Genomic DNA, 26,109 nt, shown 5'->3' on the forward strand with positions numbered 1-26,109 from the left:
GTGTAATTATTATTTTTCTAGCTTTAATGTACGATCTATAAAATGAAAAGGCGGGTACACAAAATGACACGTTGGTTGAATTTACGTGCATGCAATATTTTGAACATCGAGAAAAGACAGGCATTATGTTTGTTAATCATTATCATAATGAAATCATTGTGTGAAAAATCTTCACGAAAATCTGTATTTTGGTGACATAAATCAATCTTTATTTAAAACCTGGTTTGTTAATGGGTCGGATGTATAAAACCCAGTCTGTTAATTGGTCTGTTAAGAGTTATGAATGGCAATAAAAATATAATTTTATTGCTATATGGGGTGTTATCGGATCAAATGGGTAGGCTCAAGACAGGCGGCTAAAATATACGGAAACAACACATGTGCAATGAAACATAAAATATACGGAAACAACACATGAACAATGAACAATTTAAACAATGGAAATTGAAAATTGATAAAAACGGTTTCAAAAAGTGTAATATTAAAGTAATGTTAATTTCATCCAAGAATGGTCGCATATGTCATGTGGATTCTGTTTATTTGTCATGAATGACACCAATTTGTCATCTACATTGGTAACCAGTATATAGATCAGAGATAAACATCTTAATGTAACTAAACATCAGTAAGTAAAATATATTGGGATGCTAAAATATAAAGAATAGAGAAAGAATAATGAGTAAGATAAATAAAAGGTAAAAGGAAAAAAAGTCACGGAGGAAACGTGACATAACAATTTAAAGAATACAGAAATACCCCCATCCGAACCCTCATGGTATACACGATAATCTGGATGGAGTAGCAGAATATAGAATAATAGATAAGGACAGTAGAGAGTGCTGCATTGCTAAAAAAAAAAAGAGAGAAAAATAATAATTGTTTAAGAAACATCCCTGGGTGTTGAAACAGTAACAGATTTCTTCGATGTACTCTAATTGGTGACAAATGCTAGAAGTTTACATGCGGACAACTGCTGTTCTCCTCTACACTTATGAAGAAAGGAACTAAACGGAATAAAATGTATTAAAACTCAAGATGACCAAATGTAGCTGCATTCGCTCATTTCCATTTACTACTTGAGAATGATTTGTAAACAACATATGATTAAGTAATAGAAATAAAGAACCAATTGGACGATGCTTACGAATTATGGTTAAACGTCCAGTGACAAATATCATGTGCATATGAGAATGACAACACGTTATATGTACCCTGTGTTGCATTAGAAAGACACTTTCAGTCGGATTTGAGAACGTGCTACTTTGAACAGACACAAAAATTGGGGCTGATTGAAAACGTTAATAATAAATTCATGCGTATTCCAGCGGCCAATACATATCACATTATATTGAAGTGACACACCCTTCAATAAAATGCAAAGAAAGTCAAAATAAAAATGCTCTCACTAGTAAATCACAACCGAAATAAATGACAGACGGACATCTTTTACAAAACTTAATGAACAATTGAAATCAAGATATTTGAGGTTGCTCTAATTCGCTTCCGTAGGATACTGTTGCACCGTATTATCATTTTTTTTTACTCAGGAACATCTCATTCTTAACTTTTTCTATAGGAGAATATAAAGGTAGCAAAAATAACTGTGGCTAAATTACTCTTAACTGACACAATTTCAATTGTCCAACCCATTAACAGACTTTATTCCCATAATTTTCACTAAAACGTGGTAATATTCACTTTTTATTACAATTATGAAATATTTACCAATGTAAATTTATGTTTTAGAACCAAAGTACTATTTTGTGTCCTTTAAATGATATCTAAAATTGTTTGTTCCGACTTTTATTAAAAAAAATGCTATGCGTATAAGCATAAATACTACATACTTGCGCGACGCCTTTTGATTTTACTGAAAACTGCGTAGACTATGAAATGTTTTTACAAGTGGAAAATGTTCTATGATAGATATCATTTTGTCAGACAGTTTTCTTTTTTTGATTTGGTTCTTATAATATGCCAAAAATCTTTATATTTAATAGAGTTTAACATTAAATTGTGCGTTTTACTCTTAACAGACGTATACCAACCCGATTAACAGACCAATCTCCCATATAGCCGCATACTTAATATAGATTAACCGACCAATCTCTCGGTTAGCCGAGTGTCGGCCTTGGTTTCAGTGTAAACACATTTGGTGAAAGTCTTTGGTTTCAGTTTTTTGTCAAGGTAGTTTTTGATGAAGTTGTTGTCCAATTATTTTGAAACTCAATAATACAATCTTTCTAATTTTAATGCCAAATTAGAGTTTAAACCCAAATTTAACGGTTCACTGAACAAAGAAAATGAAAGTGCAAGTGGGGCATCTGATTACTATGGGCACATTCTTGTTTGTATCTAAGTTGTCACGTTTATAGATTCAGATACTTCAAACTATATAGTTCACTTCCTTGACTCTTGAAATATTGTATATCAATTGCAGTTATCTATCAAAGATAAAGGTTATTTTGATATTGTTGCAAAGGTAAGGAGAAAAAAAAAACACGTTTTAAATTTTATTTGTATAACAAATCCGGAATTTAAAAGTATAACTTTACCCCGTATACAAATAAACCACTACCTGAAACCACAGGCATCTAAAAAAAAAAGAAAATCCTATATCTTTAATAATATATTATGGATCAGAGACAATTGCCAGTGTCTGAACTGCGTTTTAGAAAATGTCACATCTCTATACCCAATCATTTATGAGTTACAACTGCTTAAAACATATTTATGTCGTCGCCATTGTTATTTATATCAACAAGACATGAATATTACAATAATCAAAGGTAAACATTGATCTCTTTACTTCTATTTTTTATGCCCACCTTCGATAGTAGAGGGGCATTATGTTTTCTGGTCTGGGGGTTCGTTCATCCGTCCGTCGTTCCGTCCATTCGTTCGTCCGTCGTACCGTCCGTTCGTCCATTCGTCCCGCTTCAGGTTAAATTTTAGTCAAGGTAGTTTTTGATGAAGTTGTAGTCAAATCAACTTGAAACGTAGTACACATGTTCCCTATGATAAGATCTTTCTAATATTAATTCCAAATGAAAGTTTTGACCCTAATTTCACGGTCCACTGAACATGGAAAATTATAATGTGAGTGGGGCATCCGTGTACTAAGGACACATTCTTGTTAGGATTATAATGCAAATATAATTATATATCAAAAAGAAAAATTATATATAACCTACATATAAGGCGGTCATAAGGAAGTAATGCTACTTTGAAAAGAATTTTAAGTTTAAACCATTTATAAAATTGAAATGAGTTTACAGCAAGTGTATCCAGTACCACAAGATAACAGTATTTAAAGGCTGTTAGATTTCAATTTAGGACCAGAACCAATCTTTTGGAATAAGCTATTGTTTGCTCTAAATTGTATATTTATATAGCTGTTTTTTACTTTATGTTTTTCATAGTTTTTACAGTATTTAGGAATACATTTACATTTTCAATTTAATAAGGACTAAATCTTGTCTTGCTAAAAATCCCGCTTCTACAAACCCTGGGTGTGCAGTGAGCAGATACTGTCTGGAAAACGGAATGGTTACATAAAACAAGAACAGGTTACTATAGAAAATCATTTTTACATCAAAAATATTAATTTATTGTTACCTTTAAATAGACATGATAGAAGGATTAGCCTAATTGTCGACTTTGCAATATAGGCCAAGTATCGACTTGCCATTAGCCCAAAACGTTACATATCTAATCCCAAACATGCATCTCCTATTAATCATGAAAGATTAAGAACTCGGATATAGTTTATTATCTTATATATTGGCACTTTGGTGTAAACGAATTTTTCTTATCAGAATAGGAACTGATGAGTGTTTGATCCGTGTACATATATGAATTATCTTACTCAATCTACAATCAATCAGATGGTGTACAGTATCTAAAAAAAAAGAAAGATATGGTATGGTGCATTCATTTGCCCAGTTTATGTCGTATGTTAGGATTGGGTAGGGGTTTTAGGGTGGGGATATTATCGCTCACAAACATTTTAAACTCCACCATAATGTGCCTGTTCAGAGTCTGTAACTAGTGCAATGACGGTTGTTTATTTCTATATATCATATTGGTTTTGTTATTTTATTGTTTTGTCATAAATCAGGCTGTTGGCTTACACGTTTGTACTGGATTTGCTGACTGTACGTTTAGGGATTCGGTGTCATATTTTTAAAGGCTGAATGGTGACCTAAAGTTGCTTATAAGCACGTACATTTGTGCAGATAATATATTTTTAAGTGCAAAATCCAACCAATCGGAATGCAACTAAATACATGAGATAACACAGATGTACAGTTTGAAAAAAATATATATTCTTAGTTTAAAATATAAGCACAAGAGACCAAATGACACAGAAACTAACACTTACAACTATAGTTCACCGTAAGACCAGTCCAACCATGAGTAAGGTAAAACCCATACCGCATGGTCAGCTATAAAAGGCAATGACATGACAAATGTAAAACAATTCAAACTAGAAAACTAATGATCTGATCTGATGTTTGTGCAAAATGATGAACGAAAAAATAATTTGATAAAAAGCAAACAAACGACAACCACTGAATTACAGGCTCCTGACGTGTGACAGACACAGACATAAAGATTGTGGCGGGGTTAAACATCTTATCTCAACGTCAGGAACGAAAAACAAGAAAAGGCTTAACAAAAAGGATACAAATTGAAATACATCTAACAAAAACACGGAGTGGACGTAGCAGGGTACTTGAACATCCCATGCAACAACACACATACACTAAGTACAGAATTACTGACAGTTAGTTTAAAACCAAAAACAAATGTTAAAAAATCATGCATTTTAAAATAAAATATCAATCATCACACATCCAACATTCAATGGATTTAGTATAAAGGCGTCATAAACAGTCAGAAAAAAAACATGACCTTGTGCAATGCCAAAATGCAGGTATCGGCAGATTGTAGATCCATGAAAGTACATATGTATATAAAGATACTATTATTTAGTTAGCTTTTAATTCACTGATATCAAATTCAATATTAATACCAATAAAAACAATATTCAAAGATCTAATTTCAGTGTTCAATTGGTAACCTTTTAGAATGAGTTTATTTAAGTCGGGGTACCCGTAGAAACCCCCGACAATCGGAGGGAAAATATGCAATACTATCATTCAAGGTTAGAATCCATTTTACTTTAATTTACGAGAAAAAAAGATATATGATTATGTCGAGTACAATAATGATGTCAGTAGGAAATCCGACCACTGGGTTTACTATCATATACAAGGGAGAGTAAGTTGGCGTTTGTGATGTCTTATAAAGTTGTGGTTAAAACAATTGAAATTATTACATCATGAATAAAAGGTGGGAGCTATTCATCAAACGGATATAAACCAAATATGACTTGACTGACAGCTAGTAGATGTATGATGTACATTAATTAAATTACCGGTAAAAGGATGTTATTACTAGGAACTCCTTAATTATAGGTTCGATTTCATGAATGTTTTGATTCATTTTGTGTATTGGTTGAATTACATCAATAGCCTCAACAGGAGTAAGTGTTTACATTCAGAAATGTGTCAGAAAAACATAAAAACGAAACGTAGAATATTCGGCGACCAAAAGACAAAGCAAGCTTGTTAATATTTGATAGACTTCTCGGCTAATGTTGGAAATAGTTGAAATTTACTTCTGTAGCAAGAAATGATATAAAATACATTATTTTGTATGTCAATGATTATTTATAACGGTTGAAAGTTTTACCTGTGATGATATACCTGATAATACCAATATAACACCACCTATACAAAAAACGTTATCAGAGCTTGTTTGATCATTGAGATCTTCACCTGTTTAAAAGTGAAAATTCTAATATCAAAATGCCGTTAGAAGATCGTGGCTACAGTTTTCAACATCCCGGTCGTGACCCCCCTTCATTTACTACTGTGGATTATGTTCTGTTCGCTCTGACGTTGGCTGTATCTGCTAGTATAGGATTTTATTATGCCTGGGCGGACAGACGAAAGAAGAACATTAAGGAATTCTTGATGGCTGGAGGTAACATGAGTCCTATTCCTGTGGCACTTTCTCTACTAGCCAGTTTTATGTCTGCTATTACTTTACTGGGCACACCAGGAGAGATGTATAACTACACAACCATGTACTGGTGGATTGGACTGTCATATTTCTTTGTAGTGTTTGGTGCGGCACATGTGTTCCTGCCTGTATTCTATAACCTTAAGGTCACCAGTGCATACGAGGTTAGTGGAATAATTACATTCTGTCACCTCAACGTCAGAAGTACATACTATTTGAAAGATTAATGTTAATTTTATAGTCTCACACTTACAAAGTCATGTATGCTGGGCTTATGCATATACATACAATGAATGCTAAAGGTTTATCTTATAGTTCTATTACCTTTAACTTAAATTGTAATAAGTGGAATCATTTCAACTAATTTATTCTGACTATGAGACAGTAATCCAACAATCTAATTAAAAACCGATCTCTCATCGCTCTTGTTTCTGATATGTCGCGTGGGCTCCCACGCGACATATCAGAAACAGGAGCGATGAGAGATCGGTTTTTAATTAGATTGGTAATCCAACGGAACATGAAATCAAACGGCATCGGTGTTGTTAAAATGAAACGTGCTTATGTGAGTGTTAACCTTTGGTTTACAAGCTATCATTTTATCAAGTTTCAAATGTACCTTAAGAACCATTGCATTTTCTCCCAGCCTTACGTCGACCTGTAGGTGTTTAACACAAATATACTAACTAAGCTGTTATATAAATAGTTGTTGTGGATGAACATTCATACCTCATAACCCTATTGTATTATCCGACTGAATCTATTTAACAATCATGAATTAGTTCAGCCGACTGAATTTATTTGACAATGACTTGTTTTCTGTCAAGGATATATATAATAGACACTGGCCTTCATAGGTAAACAAGATGTTACAAGTGTACCCCACTCACATGATGTCGGTACATTGATACTTTTAACAATTGAAAGCAAAAATCAACGCTTTTGTCATAAAGTTTTGTCTTTAATATAGAAACAAGAAGATCTGGTAAGATTGCCAATGAGACAACTCTTGACAAGTGAAACAGCAATTTGCAATCAAAAGGTTCTCTAACAATTAGTAAAATCCAGCTATATAGTCAGCTATGAAAAGGCTCCGAATTGACAAATGTAAAACAATTCAAACGAAAAAAATGGCCTGATTTATGAACAAAATAATGAACGAAAAACAAATATGATATACAGCAGCAGAAGACAACCTCTGAAATACAAGCTTCTGATTTAGGACAGGCACACACATAATGTGGCGGAGTTAATCTAGTTTGTAGAAGCACCAACCTTTCCCTAACCTGGCACACTGTAACAGTACAACATAAGAAATCACTGTACAAATCATTTAATGTATGTCGGACACAATAATTTACAATCATGAACTTGAAGATTTGTTTCAACTTGATTTCCCACTCTTCAAATTTAATTAAGTCATTCTGATTTTTATATCAAATAAAACGACCTCTGACTTTGTGTAATGCCTTTACATAAACAATAAGTTATACAGGTTGGCATTGTGGAAACGTTTTACTTCAGAATCCCCATATTTTGTAATATCTACTCCTCTTTCATAATGCATTCTGTAACTATTGAAAATAATTTGAAAAGTTGTTCAAATGACATTTTAAGAGACATTTGTCCGTTTTTCTTTTAAACCATTTGATCATAGGATCCGCCCAGAGTTATAATCTCCACAATGTGCACATTCATATTGCATAATACATCAACAGATAACAGTATTTACTAATATGTTGGATAGTACAATGCAACACACTTATCCGCAATAACTTATTTGCTTTCTGTTTATTTTTTTAATTATTCAATAGAAAATTTTATCAAGGGTTCAACAGTGATCCAAAGTCCTTAAAAGCTTTCGTTTGATACCTAACTTACCAAATATTTTACTTTTTAAGCTATTCATAGGAAATACTTTTTTTTTTAAATATGTTTAATTTTCTCTTTCGGACATAACTTGAATAACTGGTTCTATACAAACACCAACATCTTACTCATTCAAAAAAAAATATAACGTAGATAAAAACAACCAACAACACAAGCACACACTATGGTGGAGATAAACCATTTTTACTTGTGCATAAATATTCTCCTGCCCATAATATACTATGGAAACATTGTGTTACTAGGTTCAAATTAGCTGCGTAGCTCACTTGCTGGTAGGAGGGAAAACACAAATCGCATTTAGAGAATCATACAATTAGGATTATAAAGGGTAGGCATTGGTATATAATTGGCATATAATTGGTTTACAATGGGTATATGTTTTTATTTCATTCCTGGTCGGTAGGTTTGAGTGGCTTAACGAAAAGTAAGTTATATACTAGTCGGGCAAACCACACACACAGTACCTTTTCTTTATAATAGAGAACCACGATTTGATCAATCAGTTGCTTACTAGGAACAATTTACTTAAAGTTAGTTTATAGACTTGTGTAAAACCTTTACATACACGATTTATCAAATGTTTTTATGACATTTACTGCACATTTACAAGATAAAGTTATATAATTACATATGATCACTCGATATTTGGAAACGTTGTATTTTCTGACAATTTTAAAAGTGTTATAATTACGGATTTCAGCGGTTGAAACAGGATGGCTATTTCCTATACATGTATGTCTTCTCCAGATAAAATGTCTATCATGACCCAACTTTTACTTACTAGGAAGTATAATGAATGTTTGTGTAAACACGGTTATCTAAAAAAATCACATTGTGATTATACATGTTAAATGTTACCAAAGGTAGTTTTCTCGGTGTATTTTAGTTAACCCCCTAGTTAATATATTTAAATGAATTTGATATCATTTACGATTATTTTGTCAACAACGTTATCTTTGTTTGTGAATTTAGAGACTTGAAATTGGAGATGATTGTTTTTTTTTTTTTTGTATTACGAATTTGAAATTAAATGACGTTATGCCCGATATTCGTATACATAAGAGGCCAAGGTCACATAAACAACGCCGGAATAAGGCGATTGTCCTGTGAAAATCAGTGTAATAGACGTTTTTGATGCTATCAGGGTTGTAATTAAATGTACTACTGTATTCATATCGACTCAATTAAAGCCCATACCGTATACATGTGCGATTCAGTCAGCACAACTATTTTAATAGAACAGAATAATTAGTACATATTTTTCTTTTATGGTAACAGATATATATAACATATCGGACAAAACATAAGCACATTATATATTTGATTTATTTTCCTATCTTAATTCCAACTTTTGACCTGAAAAGGGAATAGGAGAATAATGGACACAAAAATATAGACTACTGACATCGGGACCAGTGGCGGATCCAGAAATTTTTATAAGTGGGGACCCACTGACTGACCTAAGAGGGGGCCCGCTCCAGTCACGCTTCAGTGATTCCCTATATAAGCAACCAATTTTTTTCTCCAAAAAAATCGCCTCTGGGGACAGGAACATACAGAATGTGACAGGGTTTAACATGTAAGTGACGCCTAACATAGGGATAGGAGTGTAACAGTACAACGTAGGAAAAAATTATAAAAATCAGTCAAAAAGAGCTGAACTCATCAGCTAGATACAAAGCAGAAAAAAAAAATATCAAGACACAGATATGACGTAGCAGGGTGTTTATATATCCCTTCAACAACAACTGAAAAAGACGCTAAGTACATATATCTGAGAGTTCTGCAGTTACTGACAACTACCTAAAAGGGCATTTCCACAATATATTTGAATCATTGTCAACATTTAATTTTTTTGTATATTTTGATAGAATTTTGCTTTCCAAGCCTCTCCCATATAATAACACACAAAACGTAACTACACATGTACCTAACAAAATGACGTAATATATCTGAACTATACGGTAGATTAAGTTCATTGTTGCAAAAATAAAATAAAAAAATTCAGACATAAAATTTAAACTAGAAATTCCTTTCAATTAATATTATATCATTTTGTAACACCGTACATTGAATGAATTAAAGGTGACACATTCATAAATGTATGCAGGTACGAATGAACTTTATAAAGAGAAAATAAAACATCCGTCACGTCTTCATTTTTTTATAGTACATGTATATGTCTTCGTTTATACCTGAGTACACCAATTTAGACTGTTAAATATATCTGTTCCTAGTAAAATATATCAAAAGTTTTAAATTTTGAAACGGTAACTTTATTTATAAAGTTGCATATGTGGGAATACCTTGACCATGTTTACAACCAGTTTATTGTATACCTGGTTATAAAAATGTTATCTGCTTCTTCTAAACTCAATCGAAACTAGACGTTAATGCATTCAAATTGATAACTTTTTAAGGAAACTTGATATGTGTTTTGACTTATAAGGGTGCATAAGTATTTTTTATCAGCTTTAACATATAATGGATAAGAAGGGTAAATATTCTGCATTCCTTTCTACTGAAGCATTATTGAATTTTACATTCTCGTCCTGTGGCCGGTATTTGGTGGATATAGTTGTCTTATTACCAATTACATCACATCTCCTTGTCTATATTGAGATGCATTAGGAGATATGCTCGTATCGTTAATTTTATTATACTCGACTATTTGTAATAGCCTCGTCAAACTGTAATTTTACGTTTTACACCAGTTTTACACAAACTTTGTATACTTTTAGATTAGAATCCTAAATTTTTTTTTGCGTATCATTTTTCAGTAATATTGTTTATTTTTGTGTATTTTTGTCGTTCAACAATGACAGTGTAAGATATTTTCAAAGCTGAACATAATTACTATTACTATTCCTTTTCATTTTCCTTCTATAGAAATATCTTTATTCAAAAGTCACTTTGAATCCTCTAAAATAAATTTCAAAGGATTAACCGTAGACGTAATAGGTTATATGTCAATGGAGAAACAAACAGTTAGTGTTCATGCACAGTAATATTACATAGGTGTTGAATATTTGTGCACAATTGTTTTATGAAAAAGTATCGTAGCTAAGTTATAATGTTTGGCTTTGAGCGTTCTTGATGAAGGTAAATCCAGAAAAGCGCTTCGGACGCATGCAATTATTGAACGTGCTGTTTTCATTTTTTTTTTAATATAGAATATTTACAAAAACAATTGTGCTATCATCACATGTCTTCGGCTATTATTGATCGCTGTCTGAAAATATATAATCTGAAGACAAAATGTTTGTAATAAAATAAACAAAAAACAAAAAACATGTAGATACTGATTATCTAGTACCATTCTCTCTACCAACGAAATAATGTTGTTTAAATGCTGTGTCATTTTATCGAAGTTAAAGTTCAACTGTATTTTAAAATTCATGTTGGACTCCCTAAACAAGTGCTTTTTCCTGTTATATGTAACAAAAGTTATTGAATATTAACAAGAGCATAATTTCTGTTATTGGTCCATCTATTTCTTAGTATACTTTTGCATTGCCTAAATTTTTGTCTGTTTATTGTAAAGAATGTTTCGATTGAAAAGTTAGCATTTTAAAAGTTCCATTTTTATCTTCTCAGGTAGAATATTATATTTGATGTCAAAACTACAACTATACTGATCAACAACAACAACGACTTATTTATACAAAAAATGAATATATACTGATCAGGCTTAAGTTTAACACCAGTATATGTTACATCTTGACCACAGGCTAAAATACAGGTTTAGGTTTGAGGTTTCGATAACATTCATGTGCATCAAGGAAAAGAAGACCGTTATCATTTAACGAAACAAACCTATGAAACCAGCAACAATATTCGATTTTTGTTTGCCATGGCATCTTTTAAATTAGCTCTTTTTTATTTTATTTCTGGGTTTGTTTTTAAATATGTCCCATAAGTTTTATATATTTCGCTTCTCTTTTGCACTTAAACGCAATGCGCAAAGTTTCTCAAATTTTGCTTGGCAAATGTCACCTGATGGAGTTATTCATAATTTTGTCTTTACGCGGTAATAGCTTAGTATACATTTACATCATAATACATTTAATAAGTGGGGAAAACGAGTGTATGACAACGAACGAACTTGACCCTTGGCTTGATCTACTTGACGTGGAATTATATAACTTCATTTACGTAGCTTCATTTCTAGGAAAAAGATTTGTTAAGTCATTATTATTATTTTCATTTAGTTGTTTAAAACATTTCATTTTTATGTAGGAACGTCATATTTTACACTAAGTATGGGTAAAACAGATGTCTAAACAAATACAACAACATGTACTTCACAAGTTCCTATCCTTGAATCACAGTTTATAAAACACAAACACGTGTTATTCCTTGGAATATGTGCCAACCGGTCAATTTATAATTTTGTCTTAACTGGTTTAGCTTGATATTTTTTGTGTCAAAGTGATATTGAAAATATGCTCAGGTAGTTTTTTTTTTTTTTTTCTCATTATGCTCAGGTAGTTAACGTTGATTAACTGATAGGTTTGAATTGGAAGGACATTATTGCTTAATTTTTATTTGCGCTTTTAGTTGCATACGATATCACGGCCGACACTCGGCTAACCGAGAGATTGGTCGGTTAATCTATATTGAGTATGTGGCTATGTCGGCGGTTGGTCTGTTAATCGGGTTGGCTAAAGTCTGTTAATCAGGTGTTATCGAGAAAATCATTGAACACTCAGCATGTTTCATTGTATAACCTTTTAAATATATGTTTATCATAAAAAATATTTATGTCTAACAAAACTATTCAATTTACTGAATCCAGTAGTGTAATTATTATTTTTCTAGCTTCTATGTACGATCTATAAAATGAAAAGGCAAGTTACTCATCAATAAATTTACACACATTTTACACACACAAAATGTACACAAAATGACACTTGAGTTGAATTTACTTGCATGCAATATTTTGAACATCGAAAAAAGACAGGCATTATGTGTGTTAACCAAATTGATATCATTGTGTGAAAAATCTGCACGAAAATCTGTATTTTGGTGACATAAATCAATCTTTATTTAAAACCTGGTCTGTTAATGGGTCGGATGTATAAAACCCGGTCTGTTAATTGGTCTGTTAAGAGTTATGAATTTATTTCTTTATTGTGTGATAATTTGGTAAGCTCAAGACGAGCTGCTAAAATATACAGAAATAACACTTGAGCAATGGAACATAAAATATATACGGAAACAAAACATGAGCAATGGAATATAAAATATACGGAAACAAAACACATGAACAATTAACAATTTAGGCAATGGATATTGAAAATTGATAAAAATGGTTTCAAAAAGTGTTAAATTAAAGTAAAATTGATTTTATCCGAGAATGGTCGCCTATATATATCATGTGGATTCTGTTTAATTGTCATGCATGACACCAATTTGTCATGTACATTGGTAACCAGTATATAAATCAGAGATTAACATCGTAATGTAACTAAACATCAGTAAGTAAAATATATTGGATGCCTAAATATAAAGAATAGAGAAAGAATAATGAGTAAGATAAATAAAATGTAGAGAAAAGTAACATAACAATTTAAAAAATACAGAAATAAACAACACCCCCAATCCGGACCATCATGGTATACACGAGAATCTGGATGGAGAGAATATAGATAAAAGATAAGGACAGTAGAGAGTGATGCATTGCTAAAAAGAAAGAGAAAAAAACAATAATTGTTTAAGAATAAAGACATGAACCCCCCCCCCCCCCCGCACACACACACTGGGTGTTGAAACAGTAACGGATTGCGATGTACTCATATTGGTGACAAATGCTTGAAGTTTACATGTGGACAATTGCAGTTCTCCTCTGTACATATGTAGAAAAGGAACCAAATGAAATGAATTAAAACTTAATACAACCAAATGTAGCTACATTCGCTCCTTTCCATTTACTTCTTTAGAATGAGTTGTAAACAACAGATGATTAAGTAATAGAAGAAAAGATGATGCTGACGAATTAGGGTTAAACGTCCAGTGACAAATAGCATGTGCATATGAGAACGACAACACGTTATATGTACCCTGTGTTGTTTTAGAAAGACACGTTCAGTCGGATTTGAGAGCATGCTACTTTGAGCAGACACAAAAATTAAGGCTGCTTGAAATCGTTAATAATAAACTCATGCATATTCCAGCGGCCAACCCAGATCACGCTATATTGAAGTGACACACTCTTCAATAAAATGCAAAGAAAGTCAAAATAAAAATGCTTTTACTGGAAGGATAGGGATGCACCGTATTATCATTTTTTTTTAACTCAACAACATCTCATTCTTAACTTTTTCAATGGAAATATATAAAGGTAACAAAACTATTTTCGTAGCTAAATAACTCTTAACTGACACAATTTCAATTGTCCAACCCATTAACAGACTTTATGCCCATAATTTTCACTAAAACGTGGTATTACTCACGTTATATTACAATTATGAAATATTTACCAATGTCAATTTATATTTAAGAACCAAAGTAGTATTTTGTATCTTTTAAATGATATCTAAAATTGTTTGTTTCGCCTTTTATTAAAAAAATTGCTATGCGTGTAATCATAAATACTACATACTTGCGCGACGCCTTTTACTTTTACTAAACACTAAGCATACTATGAAATGTTTTTAAAGGTGGAAAATGTTCTATGATAAATATCATTTTTGATTTGATTCTTATAATATCCTAAAAATCTGTATATTTGATAGAGTTTAACATTAAATTGTGCGTTTTACTCTTAACAGACGTATAGCCAACCCTATTAACAGACCAATCGCCCATATAGCCGCATACTCAATATAGATTAACCGACCAATCTCTCGGTTAGCCGAGTGTCCGCCGTGGATATACACGCCTTGGATATTGTTTCGTCAACATAATTCGTTCTGACTGTTTTTTTGGATATTGGTGCTTTGTTTCTATTGGCTTGAATCGGTTTTATGGGAATGTCTTGCAGAAAGGAGAATGAAGTGTAACTATATAAGTTTTCGAGATTCCGATCTATGAATTATATTGCCCTATAGGACCTCGTCAGATTAGCATGCTTATGATAAGGGTTCCATCTTCATTTGAAGGTAAAAGCAGATGTTCCGCTGGTATTTGACATTATTTGAAAAATGTCATATATGTCATGGGTATAATTTGAACAAAAGTAGAAGATTATTTGCCTATTGGTCGTACATATTAATCTTTTTATATTCTGTTGAGGTGTCTGTAACCACTATACTTAATTATCCCGGTTTTTAACTAATTAAAACAAACGATCCTTGTGGTTGACATCTTAACTAGATGTTAACCACAATAGATCATTCATTGTTTTTCTGAAACAAGGTAAAATATAATGAGCGATGGTTTTCCTTTCAAATATATGTATATGAATTTGAAAGAGGTTAAACCTGAGCCAGACGTCTGATCCCAGATACAAATAAGAAGATATGGTATTATGGTATCATGAACTTTTGGTCCTCGATGCTGTTCAACTTTGTACTTGTTTCGGCTTTCAAACTTTCGTATCTGGGCGTCACTAGTAAGTCTTGTGTGGACAAAATGCACTTCTGGCGTATTAAAATTTGAATCTTGTTGCCTTTTGTTAGCTAATATTCGTGTGTTTCTTTGTCAATTATGTTCTCCTATTTATATATATTGTAGTCCTGTGATGTTGTGTTGTCATTTTAATGTTATATTTCACATGGCCTTAAAAGAGGGAGGTTTGGCATGCCACAAAACCAGGTTCAACCCACCATTTTTTCCTTTAAAAATGTTCTGTACCAAGTCAGGAATATGGCCATTGTATAATATAGTTCGTTTCTGTGTGTGTTACATTTTAACGTTGTGTTTCCGTTGTGCCGTTTGTTTTCTCTTATTTTTGAGTGTGAATTCACATTACTATAAGACGTGTCACGGTACTTATCTATCCCAAATTCATGTATTTGGTTTTGATGTTATATTTGTTATTCTCATAGGAATTTGCCTAATGCTTAGTCCGTTTCTGTGTGTGTTACATTTTAATGTTGTGTCGTTGTTCTCCTCTTATATTTAATGCGTTTCCCTCAGTTATAGTTTGTTACCCCGATTTAGTTTTTTTCCATGGATTTATGAGCTTTGAACAGCGGTATACTACTGTTGCCTTTAATCATGACCAATAAGATCACTCACAAACGGAGACCAACTGATTGATGTTATTTTAGACCCCATATCTTAATTTAAAGCCTCTTAATAGATGATGTCGAGTGTGTAACTCTTACCTGAAACAATTAATTCATTAGAGAGAGTAAAAATATTTCAGAATCATTGATATTGCGTGTCTGTCCCAAGTCTGGTTATTAATATTTTTCAATGATTTTCCTATTGAATTTTGCCTATTGTATTTTAATTTGGTTGTTCATTTTCTAATCTGATTTATGACCTTCAGAACTGATGATGCTTATCTTTACCTGACGAGCCTGTTTCCTTCACGGTATATTTTGGTGTCATAAAGATAACAAACTAAATAAAATATAACAACACACAGAAAGAAAAATACATACTGTTGATACTCGGAAGCATTTACTTTGTTTGTGTTTATATTTCTTTTAAGTATTTATGGCATCATTTTCCTGAGGATGTACACCAATCTAGTTCAATTTTAAATGAATATAGCACTTCATAAATTTTGGTTTTAGTTCATATACATCCCTGGCTTTCAAATATTTGTGTCCTCTCGAAAGTAAATCAAGAAAAGTGCTTCAGAAGCGTGAAATTTATTCTTTTTTGTCTTATTTACATTACTGGGTCGATACCTCTGCTAGCGAACCATCAGTCCCGAGGGTATCATCAGTTCAAATACCAGTACTTTGGTAGAAGCAGACATGATTTATTTCCAAGACATTCGGAATGTAGCCGTTATAAATTTGGAATTTTAAAGAAACTTCTCCAGGCAAAGGTGGTCTTAGATGGATTGGGCTATTTTGATTGATTGATTGATTGTTGGTTGCTTTACGCCGCATTAGCACAAAAAGGCTATATCGCGGCGAGAGCTAATTCGAATATTTTAACAATTTAAATATTTTGCTTAGATCCTTTAATGTTATATAGCTCTTCCACTGTTTCGAAGTATATCCTTGACTTCCACATATTTGATTTTGAGTATTCCTGATGAAGGTAAGCCAGAAAAGCTCTTTGACAGTACAACCACCAGAAAATGATTTCGGACGCATGAAAATATAACGTTTTGTTTTAAATTTTACAGCACTGAGTCGATACCTCTGCTAGATATCTATCAATCCCCCAGGGTATTATCAGCTCGGTAGTCCGTATTTCGGTACTGACATTATTTTTTACTAACCTTTCTAAAATTATCCGTCAAAAAGTCAATATTATAAAGAAACTCATGTTTCATCTTTCGCGGACAAAGTTTTCCCTTGACTGAAATGTTTTTTTTAAGTCCTTTTTGGTTATTTTGCTCTTCAACTGTTTTGATTCTTATACATTCCTGGCTTTAAAACACTCGGCTTCGAGCGTTCCTGATAAAGGTATATTCATAAAAGTACACAGGACTCATGCAATTGTAACGTGTTGTTTGCATTTTTTTCCTTAATCTCGTACACTCAAACACAAACACAAACACTTGATAGCAAGGATAGAAATGTTGATGGCTATGCGACCAGAAACCATATGCACACAAGTTAAACTTATTTAAGATCAACTTATTTTGAGGAGTTGGAAGTAAAGTTTTAAGTAATTTTCTATTTTTATGTTTTGTTTGTTTCTTTTTAGTATTTAGAGCATCGTTTCAGTAAGGGCGTCAGAACAGCTGGTTCTATGACATTTTCTATACAAATGGTAAGTAACGTTACTATAAACGTTGGTATGATGATGTAATTTACACAAATAATAGGCTGATAAAAAATCGTAAGACTTTCAGATATATTTTTTTTCTGAATTCAGAAAAAAACGTAACTAATTGGTCTTTTGTTGAAATGCACGTAGGGTGTAAGGGTGTGAAGAATTTTAGCTCTTGTTACTTTGGTGAAGTTTTTAACACCAATAAAGAGTCATCATAAATTATATAATGAAATTTCTTTATATCTTATCTCTGCCACTATTTTACAAATGTATCATAAAATAAAATAAAAAAATAACTCCAAGGAAATTTTCATAACTGAAAAGTCCTTTTGCAAAACCAAAAGCTCAAAAACATACAACGAATGGAAAACAACTGTCATCTTCCTGACTTGGTACATCTTCCTGACTTGGTACAGGTATTTCCTAATGTAGAAAATCATGGACTAAACCTGGTTTTGTAGATCTCACTTGTATGAAACAGTCGCTAAGAATTTCATTATATTGACAACAGCGTGTGAGCAAAACACACAGACATAATAGTAATAATAGTAAAAATGTTAAAAATAAGGAACACAACAGTCGACATTGTGTTATAATCTTAATCATAGGAACACAACAGTCGACATTGTGTTATAATCTTAATATTTATAATCTTAATCATAGAAACACAACAGTCGACATTGTGTTATAATCTTAATCATAGGAACACAACATAATAAAATTGAGAAAGGAAATGGTGAATATGTCAAAGCGACAACCACCCGACCATAGAGCAAACAACAGCCGAAGGCAACCAATGGGTCTTCAATGTAGCGAGAATTCCCGCACCCGTAGGTGTCCTTCAGCTGGCCCCTAAAATATGCATAATAGTACAGTGATAATGGACGTCATACTAAACTCCGAATTATACACAAGAAACTAAAATTTAAAATCATACAAGACTAACAAAGGCCAGAGGCTCCTGACTTGGGACAGGCGCAAAATTGCGGCGGGGTTAAACATGTTTATGAGATCTCAACCCTCCCCCTATACCTCTAGCCAATGTAGAAAAGTAAAAGAATAACAATACGCACATTAAAATTCAGTTCAAGAGAAGTCCGAGTCTGATGTCAAAAGATGTAACAAAAGAAAATAAATAAAATGACAATAATACATAAATAACAACAGACTACTAGCAGTTAACTGACATGCCAGCTCCAGACCTCAATTAAACTGATTGAAAGATTATGTCTTCATCATATGAATATCAGGTACAATCCCTCCCGTTAGGGGTTTAGTATCATACTGTCGACATTGTGTTATAATCTTAATCATGATAAAACAAACAACTGTATCAACGAAGAAAGCACAATGACATCAAGACATTCTTTAGACAAATCACATACGAAAAAATGAAATCGAAGAAATAAAACAAAGTTCAATGGCGGGATGTATAAATACCATATTACTAAACATTAACCTATGTTTAAAGATATACAAAGACAAATAAAAGCATAACATGTAATTTAGATGATAGAAAACTTCAGTACCCATAAAAAGTAAAATAACAAAAATACTGAACTCAGAGAAAAATTCAAACCGGAAAGTCCCTAATTAAATGGCAAAATCAAAAGCTCAAACACATCAAACGAATGGATAAAAATAGTTATCAAAGGTACCAGGATTATAATTTAGTACGCCAGACGCGCGTTTCGTCTACATAAGACTCATCAGTGACGCTCATATCAAAATATTAAAATGCCAAACAAGTACAAAGTTGAAGAGCATTGAGGATCCAAAATTCCAAAAAGGTTGTTCTACATACGGCTAAGGTAATCTATGCCTGGGATAACAACTGTCATATTCCTGACATGGTCCAGGCATTGTCTCATGTAGACAATGATGGATTGAGCCTGGTTTTATAGCTCGCTAAACCTCTCACTTGTATGACAGTCGCATCAAATTCCAGATATATATGTTGCCATATTATATACTTTTTGTCCATATATCTGAATAGTTATCCGTTTGTTTTTCAGTTGTTGTATATGGCGCTTGTCCTGTATGCTCCGTCACTCGCTTTAAATGCAGGTAAGACATGGTTTTGATTTCAGTTGTAGTTTATGAGGGTCTAGACGGGGTCCTTTATTTCTATAGTCCCATTTGTTTGCGGTATTTTTTGCCCATCAAATTATAGCTATTCATTTTATGATGCCCTGTTATTTACTTTGTGATGTTTTCTAAAATAAACATGTTGTCCCATTTTGAAATCCTATTGGTGTTTCATGATTATCTATTTTAGAGGGAGATGTAAATGTCTTTGGAAGAATTTCTTTTATCTTTATATTTATATTTATTTACTTTGTGTCCATTTTTCTACAGATTTATTCTCTATTCTGTAAAATCCATTCAAGTGTCGTATACATTTTACTCAAAATACAAACTGAACTACAGTTATATTGTGCTATCTTTTCTATTTTGAAATTAAACGATATTTCGGGATAATTTTCAGTAGCAGGCCTTCTTTTTTTTCTAAGGCTTTATATTTGATCTTTATTATAATTGAACTGAGTCTAGTTCATGTTTCTCATATCTTCATATGGAGTTAGGTCAAATCATATCGACTTTAAAATAAATTATGAATTTGCAGAATTATTAAGTTTTTATGAAATGGGTTCAAACTCTGTATAAAGATATAAAAGGTTGTATGTTGAACAAATGGTGGGTCTCATCATCATAAAACATTAAGCGCGGTATAAGACAAGGCTACCCATTAAATTCCCTGATTTTTTTTATTGCTTTTGAACTTTTGTCCTGCAGAATAAGACAAGATTCCAATATCAAAGGTTTCAAATTAAGCTTGATACTAAAACACATAGTTTAAAGATCTCACAATTAGCCTACGACACAACACTTTTTTTTTAATCGAAATATGAGAACGTCACACTCTTAATATCATTGAAATCTTTGGACCACTATCATGTTTAAAACTGAACAGATCAAAACATTTGGTTAGGAAAATTAAACCATTGTTAATATAAGTTTGAAACATTAAATGGAATAAAGGACCAATTAAAAGTCTAGGAGTTTATTTTGGAACAAATCGAGCTGAATGCGGTAAGATTATTATAATACTGAAAAAAATACAAAAATGCGACAAATTAATAACTAATTGGAAAAAAGAGAAATCTTATTATAATGAAATAAAACAGAGGATTATAAGCATTTGTTCTGGAATGTCAATACTTAAAATCCTTTTGGGAAATGATGAAAACACTGTTGAATAAAGTTTAAATAGGTCATCATATCCCAAACTACAGATATCTCATAGTAGGATATATAATCTTGGACAGCAGTTATTATGATATATTTTTTTTGGTAACACTCATTAAATTTTGCATCTGCAAGTGCACTCACATTTCAAATCATTAAACTAAAAATCTTGATGTTTTTGCCATGTTAAAACATATTTCGACACTTACAGGTGGTTAAAATGTATTAGTATATATAATTATTATTTTATGCATATAGCGTATATACTATATTTATTCAGCAAATACAGCTAATTCTTAATTAATCATTAAACCACGTGTTGTGGGCTTCGTTATGATCATGATCGGTGAGAAAACATAAACGTTACTTCTAATTGGTGTATTACGTTTGCGCGCATTACCATTACATTTGCGTGTAAAATCATTACGTTTGCTTACTTATTTAATTATAAATTCATTCAATTATTTTTAAGTAAAATTACCCTTTCCGTTAGTCTAATTCATCTACTCACCCACGAGGAGGTCGAAGTGGGATTCCAGCAGGATAAGTCTGTTGCATTATATTCTATCAATACGAAAAGTTTTATATTCATAATATACTAATGATAATGATCCCCCCCCCCCTATTTGCTATAAAAAAAGAAGAAAAAACACCTTCAACTGCTTGACAAAACTTTACAAACTAACTTAAATCATTTACGAATTTAAAAGAGATCACTATTCGGGGTACTTGTTCACACTGACAAATTCGCAATGAAGTTACATGTATGCTCTAAGTTATAACGGAATTTATCATGATCACTTTATATTTTGTCTTAGAATTCAATATAAACAAAATATAATTAAAATATTTTTTCAAAGTTAATGATTTTTAGTCTATCTAATATGCAAATTAAAGTCATTTATATTTTGATGTTATTTATATTTTATTATATTCCCTTTTTACCTGAGTTTACGTGTAAGATAAATGCACGCAAATGTAATCAAAAGATACTCGACGTAAAACATTTTAATCCCCAAATGAGCGCAAAATGCGCCCCTTATAATAATTTATGTAGTTATCTGTTGCATAGACATATCTATATTAAATCTAACAATCTATTATTATTTTCTGAACAATCTCTGTGTTTGTTCAGTAAAACTAAATCTACAGGGTATTCATTTTAACAGAAATAGTGCAATAAATTAAATTTTAGAAAAAAAAGAATTACTGAGTTAAATCACTAGACAGAAAGAGAGAACATTATATATCGTATGAAACTAACGTGGTACACTGCTACCGAGGCGAGATATGTAAACATGACGCGTTCTCGAGGATGAATATTGTTTAATAAAATGCATTCATCACCAACTCATGGTGCAAAATTCTAGTTATAAACTAACCATAGATGAGAGGCTTAGACTTTTGTACAACAGACTTGCGTTTTGTCTACAAAAGACTCGTCTACAACACTCGACTAAACAAGTATAAAAAAAAGCCAAATAATTATTATATGAACGATTGAATAATATAATAAACTTTAATACAACTTGCATAGAACATAAATTAAAAAATATGACTTTTTCATTTGATAATATTCATAACACTAACCCGAAGAAACTAATAAAAAATATAACACTTGTAATTTTGAACCGCCTGTAACGCGTTTCGTCCATGACTAGACTCGTCCACTGTACTGGAATCAAAACAGTTCGACAGCCAAATCAAATATGAAAATAAAGAAGGTGTGCCAATTACGATTTAGGTCACTGTTCCCGGAAAAAGAAGAAAAAAAAATGTTTTTCGGATATTCAACATTTCAAATACAGTAAATTTACTGAAAAATACAGTATCAAAATTATTTTTCATGTCAACATAGAAGTGCTCTCATTTGAGCTGGTGATATCCCAGCAGAATATAAATGCATCCTCATTACTGCGTTGAAAGAACATTTATCTTCCTGTAAGGGATAATAATACAAGTGCGAAGCACCTTAAGCAGACATCACTACAGTATACACTAAGACATGTGCTTTGTCATTTTTTTTTTAAATTTCATATGATTTTTAAATCTTCAATTCATATATCTAAAGCTATATTATAGAATATGAAACCTTAAATCAATATAACTCTTCACAATTATCCCTCGTCAATTGTTTTTAATATATTTACCTGCACCTTAAGCCTTCATCGATTTCTCTTCCGGTATTGAGAGCTATGTTTTGTAGTAAAAGTATGTATATAAAATAACATAATGTCATCAAATTATTTACTTGATCTTAGAATAATTTCCCTGTGCAGGAAAAAAAATTGTCGGAAGATACCATGCGAACAAAAAGTACCATGGGAGAAAAAATACCTTTTCCATTTTTGTTTTGCCGATTGCGCGTTTTGGTCTACATAAGAATCTTCATACGCCAGCAAAGCATACAAAACCATGAATGATGAAAAAATACCTTATGACAAAGAACATTTGACAAACTTTACACAGAAAACTAAAAAGTGAGCATAACGAACTCCAAAAACCGTTGGAGATCGCATGTGCTTCGAAAGGTAAGCAGACACTGCTGCGTTTGTTGTACCCGACAGATGGCTAGTACAAACATGAACATGATCAATTGTTGTCGGATAGTTTTATTTTTTGCAGTCTCATTTTTAATATTTGTTTTTTTTTTCGTACACCTAGAAAAATAGAAACACCACGTTATAAATCGTATGCGTCTGAAGCATTTTTCTTTATTTAAGAGTGCACTACATTACCCCTCTAGCAAAATTGCACTATTTTCTTTTTAAATTTTGTTTTTGATCATATAGATCTTCAACTGTTTTGGTTCCTTAAACATCCTTGACGCTTGGAAAAAGAGGGACGAAAGAAACCAAAGGGACAGTCAAACTCATAAATCTAAAATAAACTGACAACGCCATTGCTAAAAATGAAAAAGATAAACAGACAAACAATAGTACACATGACACAACATAGAAAACTAAAGAATAAACAACACGAACCACACCAAAAACTAGGAGTGATCTCAGGTGCTCCGAAAGGGTAAGCAGATCCTGCTCAACATGTGGCACCCGTCGTGTTGTTTATGTGATAACAAATCCGGTAAATAGTCTAATTCGGTAGGTCACATTCATGAAAGGGAAGGGGATTGTAGTTACGACGTAAAGAACATATCTGATATCATTTGTGAAATGGTTGTTCCATAACGGTCAACCAACTTGGAATTTATATGTTGTTTACATCATTTTCCTCTAGTCTACAATGTTTATAAATGATTAAGTTAGATATCATTATGCTTTCGTATATTTAGTAAGTCCTGATAGTTTAAAAGATGAAATGTTAATGACATGCAATAATTAGCATGTCTTTAAGGAGCTTAACTGGTATTCGTAAGCACTAGGCATGACCACTAGTCAGCAGCTCTAATTTGTTAAAGAGCTGATTTTTTATTTTTATCAACATTCTTTTATGCCATCTAATGAGTTTATGGACAATATGCCATCTAATGAGTTGATGGACAAAATGCCTTTCAATGAGTTTATGGACGATATGCCTTCTAATTAGTTAATTAACAATGTGCCTTCTACTCATGGCGTTTGGTTTAACCTCTATTGCAGTGACCGGGTTTACGCTATGGGGATCAGTCATATCTGTTGGAGCAGTCTGTACACTGTACACGTCTATTGTGAGTACCATTATATTACGACATGGCTCAGTGTCATTATGTCTCGTTTGGATATCTGACTGAATCCGAATATGATGATGTCTAGTGCTTATAAACATCAATAAAAATAGGTTTAATATCTCGTTAGATAGATGGTTATTTTAAGTTTGTTAATTAAATTGATGTGCAGAATTCAAACAAACTTAACACCGATAAAGCTATTTCCTCATACACAGTATTTATCTGGTTTTGTGTCTTCTAACACATTACTGCATGCTCAACATTGATTCGGGGTAGCATAAGACTTTATTGGTTAAAGTACATATAAAGCAAACATTTTTGTTACCAAGTCAGAGGTATGACAGTTGTTATCCACTCGTTTGATGTGTTTGACCTTTTGATTTTGTTATTTGATTAGGGACTTTTCTTTTTAAATTTTACCCGGAGTTCAGTATTTTTGTGATTTTACTTTTTTTGTATATTAGTTGGCTGATTGCAGGATAAAAGGATTTATTAAAGTTGAACATTAGTAAACTACAGATCACTACTACTTGCTCCAATTTAAAGTACGAATTATATTTAAAAAACAAAAACATCGCATAATTGATTATTACAGTTTATGTGCAAATCGCAATGCCTAGAATGATAACAACATAAAAATTGAATATAATTAGATTAAAATGTAGAAACTGATTAATTCTTATTTCATTGGTTAGGATATAGAAGTAAAGTAAACGAAATAACTCATCTTATAAATAAAAATATACAATATGACCCATTGCTTGTTACTCTGGGTTCTGGACTGGACAGAGCACCTCCATGTACTATTATCATTAGTTAATTATAAATAATGTTTATGCATATATGATCATATACATCTCTAATTGTATACAAACATGACAAAATAAAAACTAATCTAATCTAGTAATTGTTTTAGATTCACATTAAACTATTATTTTTTATTTATTTTTTATAAAAAAAAATGGTAAGAAAGCCAATTCTAACATTAAAAAAGCAATGCATATTAAAAGAATCTTTATTTAAACAAGTATGCCAAAAGCAGTTTTTTCATATAAACATTAAAGTGGTCTTTTATTATTATCGTGTTGAAATAATGACCTATGGATATTTTGGATAAGTTATTACACGGATATTTAAATCAAAATGACAGAAAACTGTCGCAATATGAGATAATTTTTGTCCTTAAAGATATAAAAGATTAGCTTTATTTCCTTATTTAAAACTAAATGTTAGAATGTCTAGATACATGCTCCTATATCGAAATATGTGTTTAGTATATATTGACGGCAATATCTTGTATATTTATATCATCAATTCGCGTTGAGATTATGTATAATGACTTCACATTTTCATATGGA

At 31.9% G+C, this 26,109-nt stretch overlaps 1 protein-coding gene across 1 annotated transcript in view; it reads left to right on the plus strand.

Annotated features, from left to right (window-relative positions):
- Window positions 1–5,124: 5,124 nt before the first annotated feature.
- The window catches only part of LOC139487515 (sodium-coupled monocarboxylate transporter 1-like), a 36,275-nt gene continuing 15,290 nt past the window's right edge, over window positions 5,125–26,109 (plus strand). Inside the window, exons 1-4 of the mRNA XM_071272373.1 lie at window positions 5,125–6,257; window positions 17,767–17,832; window positions 19,851–19,902; window positions 24,684–24,751. Coding sequence (XP_071128474.1) covers window positions 5,877–6,257; window positions 17,767–17,832; window positions 19,851–19,902; window positions 24,684–24,751 — 567 coding nt within the window. The 5' untranslated portion in view covers window positions 5,125–5,876. The remainder of the gene's footprint in view (window positions 6,258–17,766; window positions 17,833–19,850; window positions 19,903–24,683; window positions 24,752–26,109) is intronic.

Source organism: Mytilus edulis, chromosome 9 (genome assembly GCF_963676685.1).
Source record: "Mytilus edulis chromosome 9, xbMytEdul2.2, whole genome shotgun sequence".
Taxonomy (NCBI): Eukaryota; Metazoa; Mollusca; class Bivalvia; order Mytilida; family Mytilidae; genus Mytilus; species Mytilus edulis.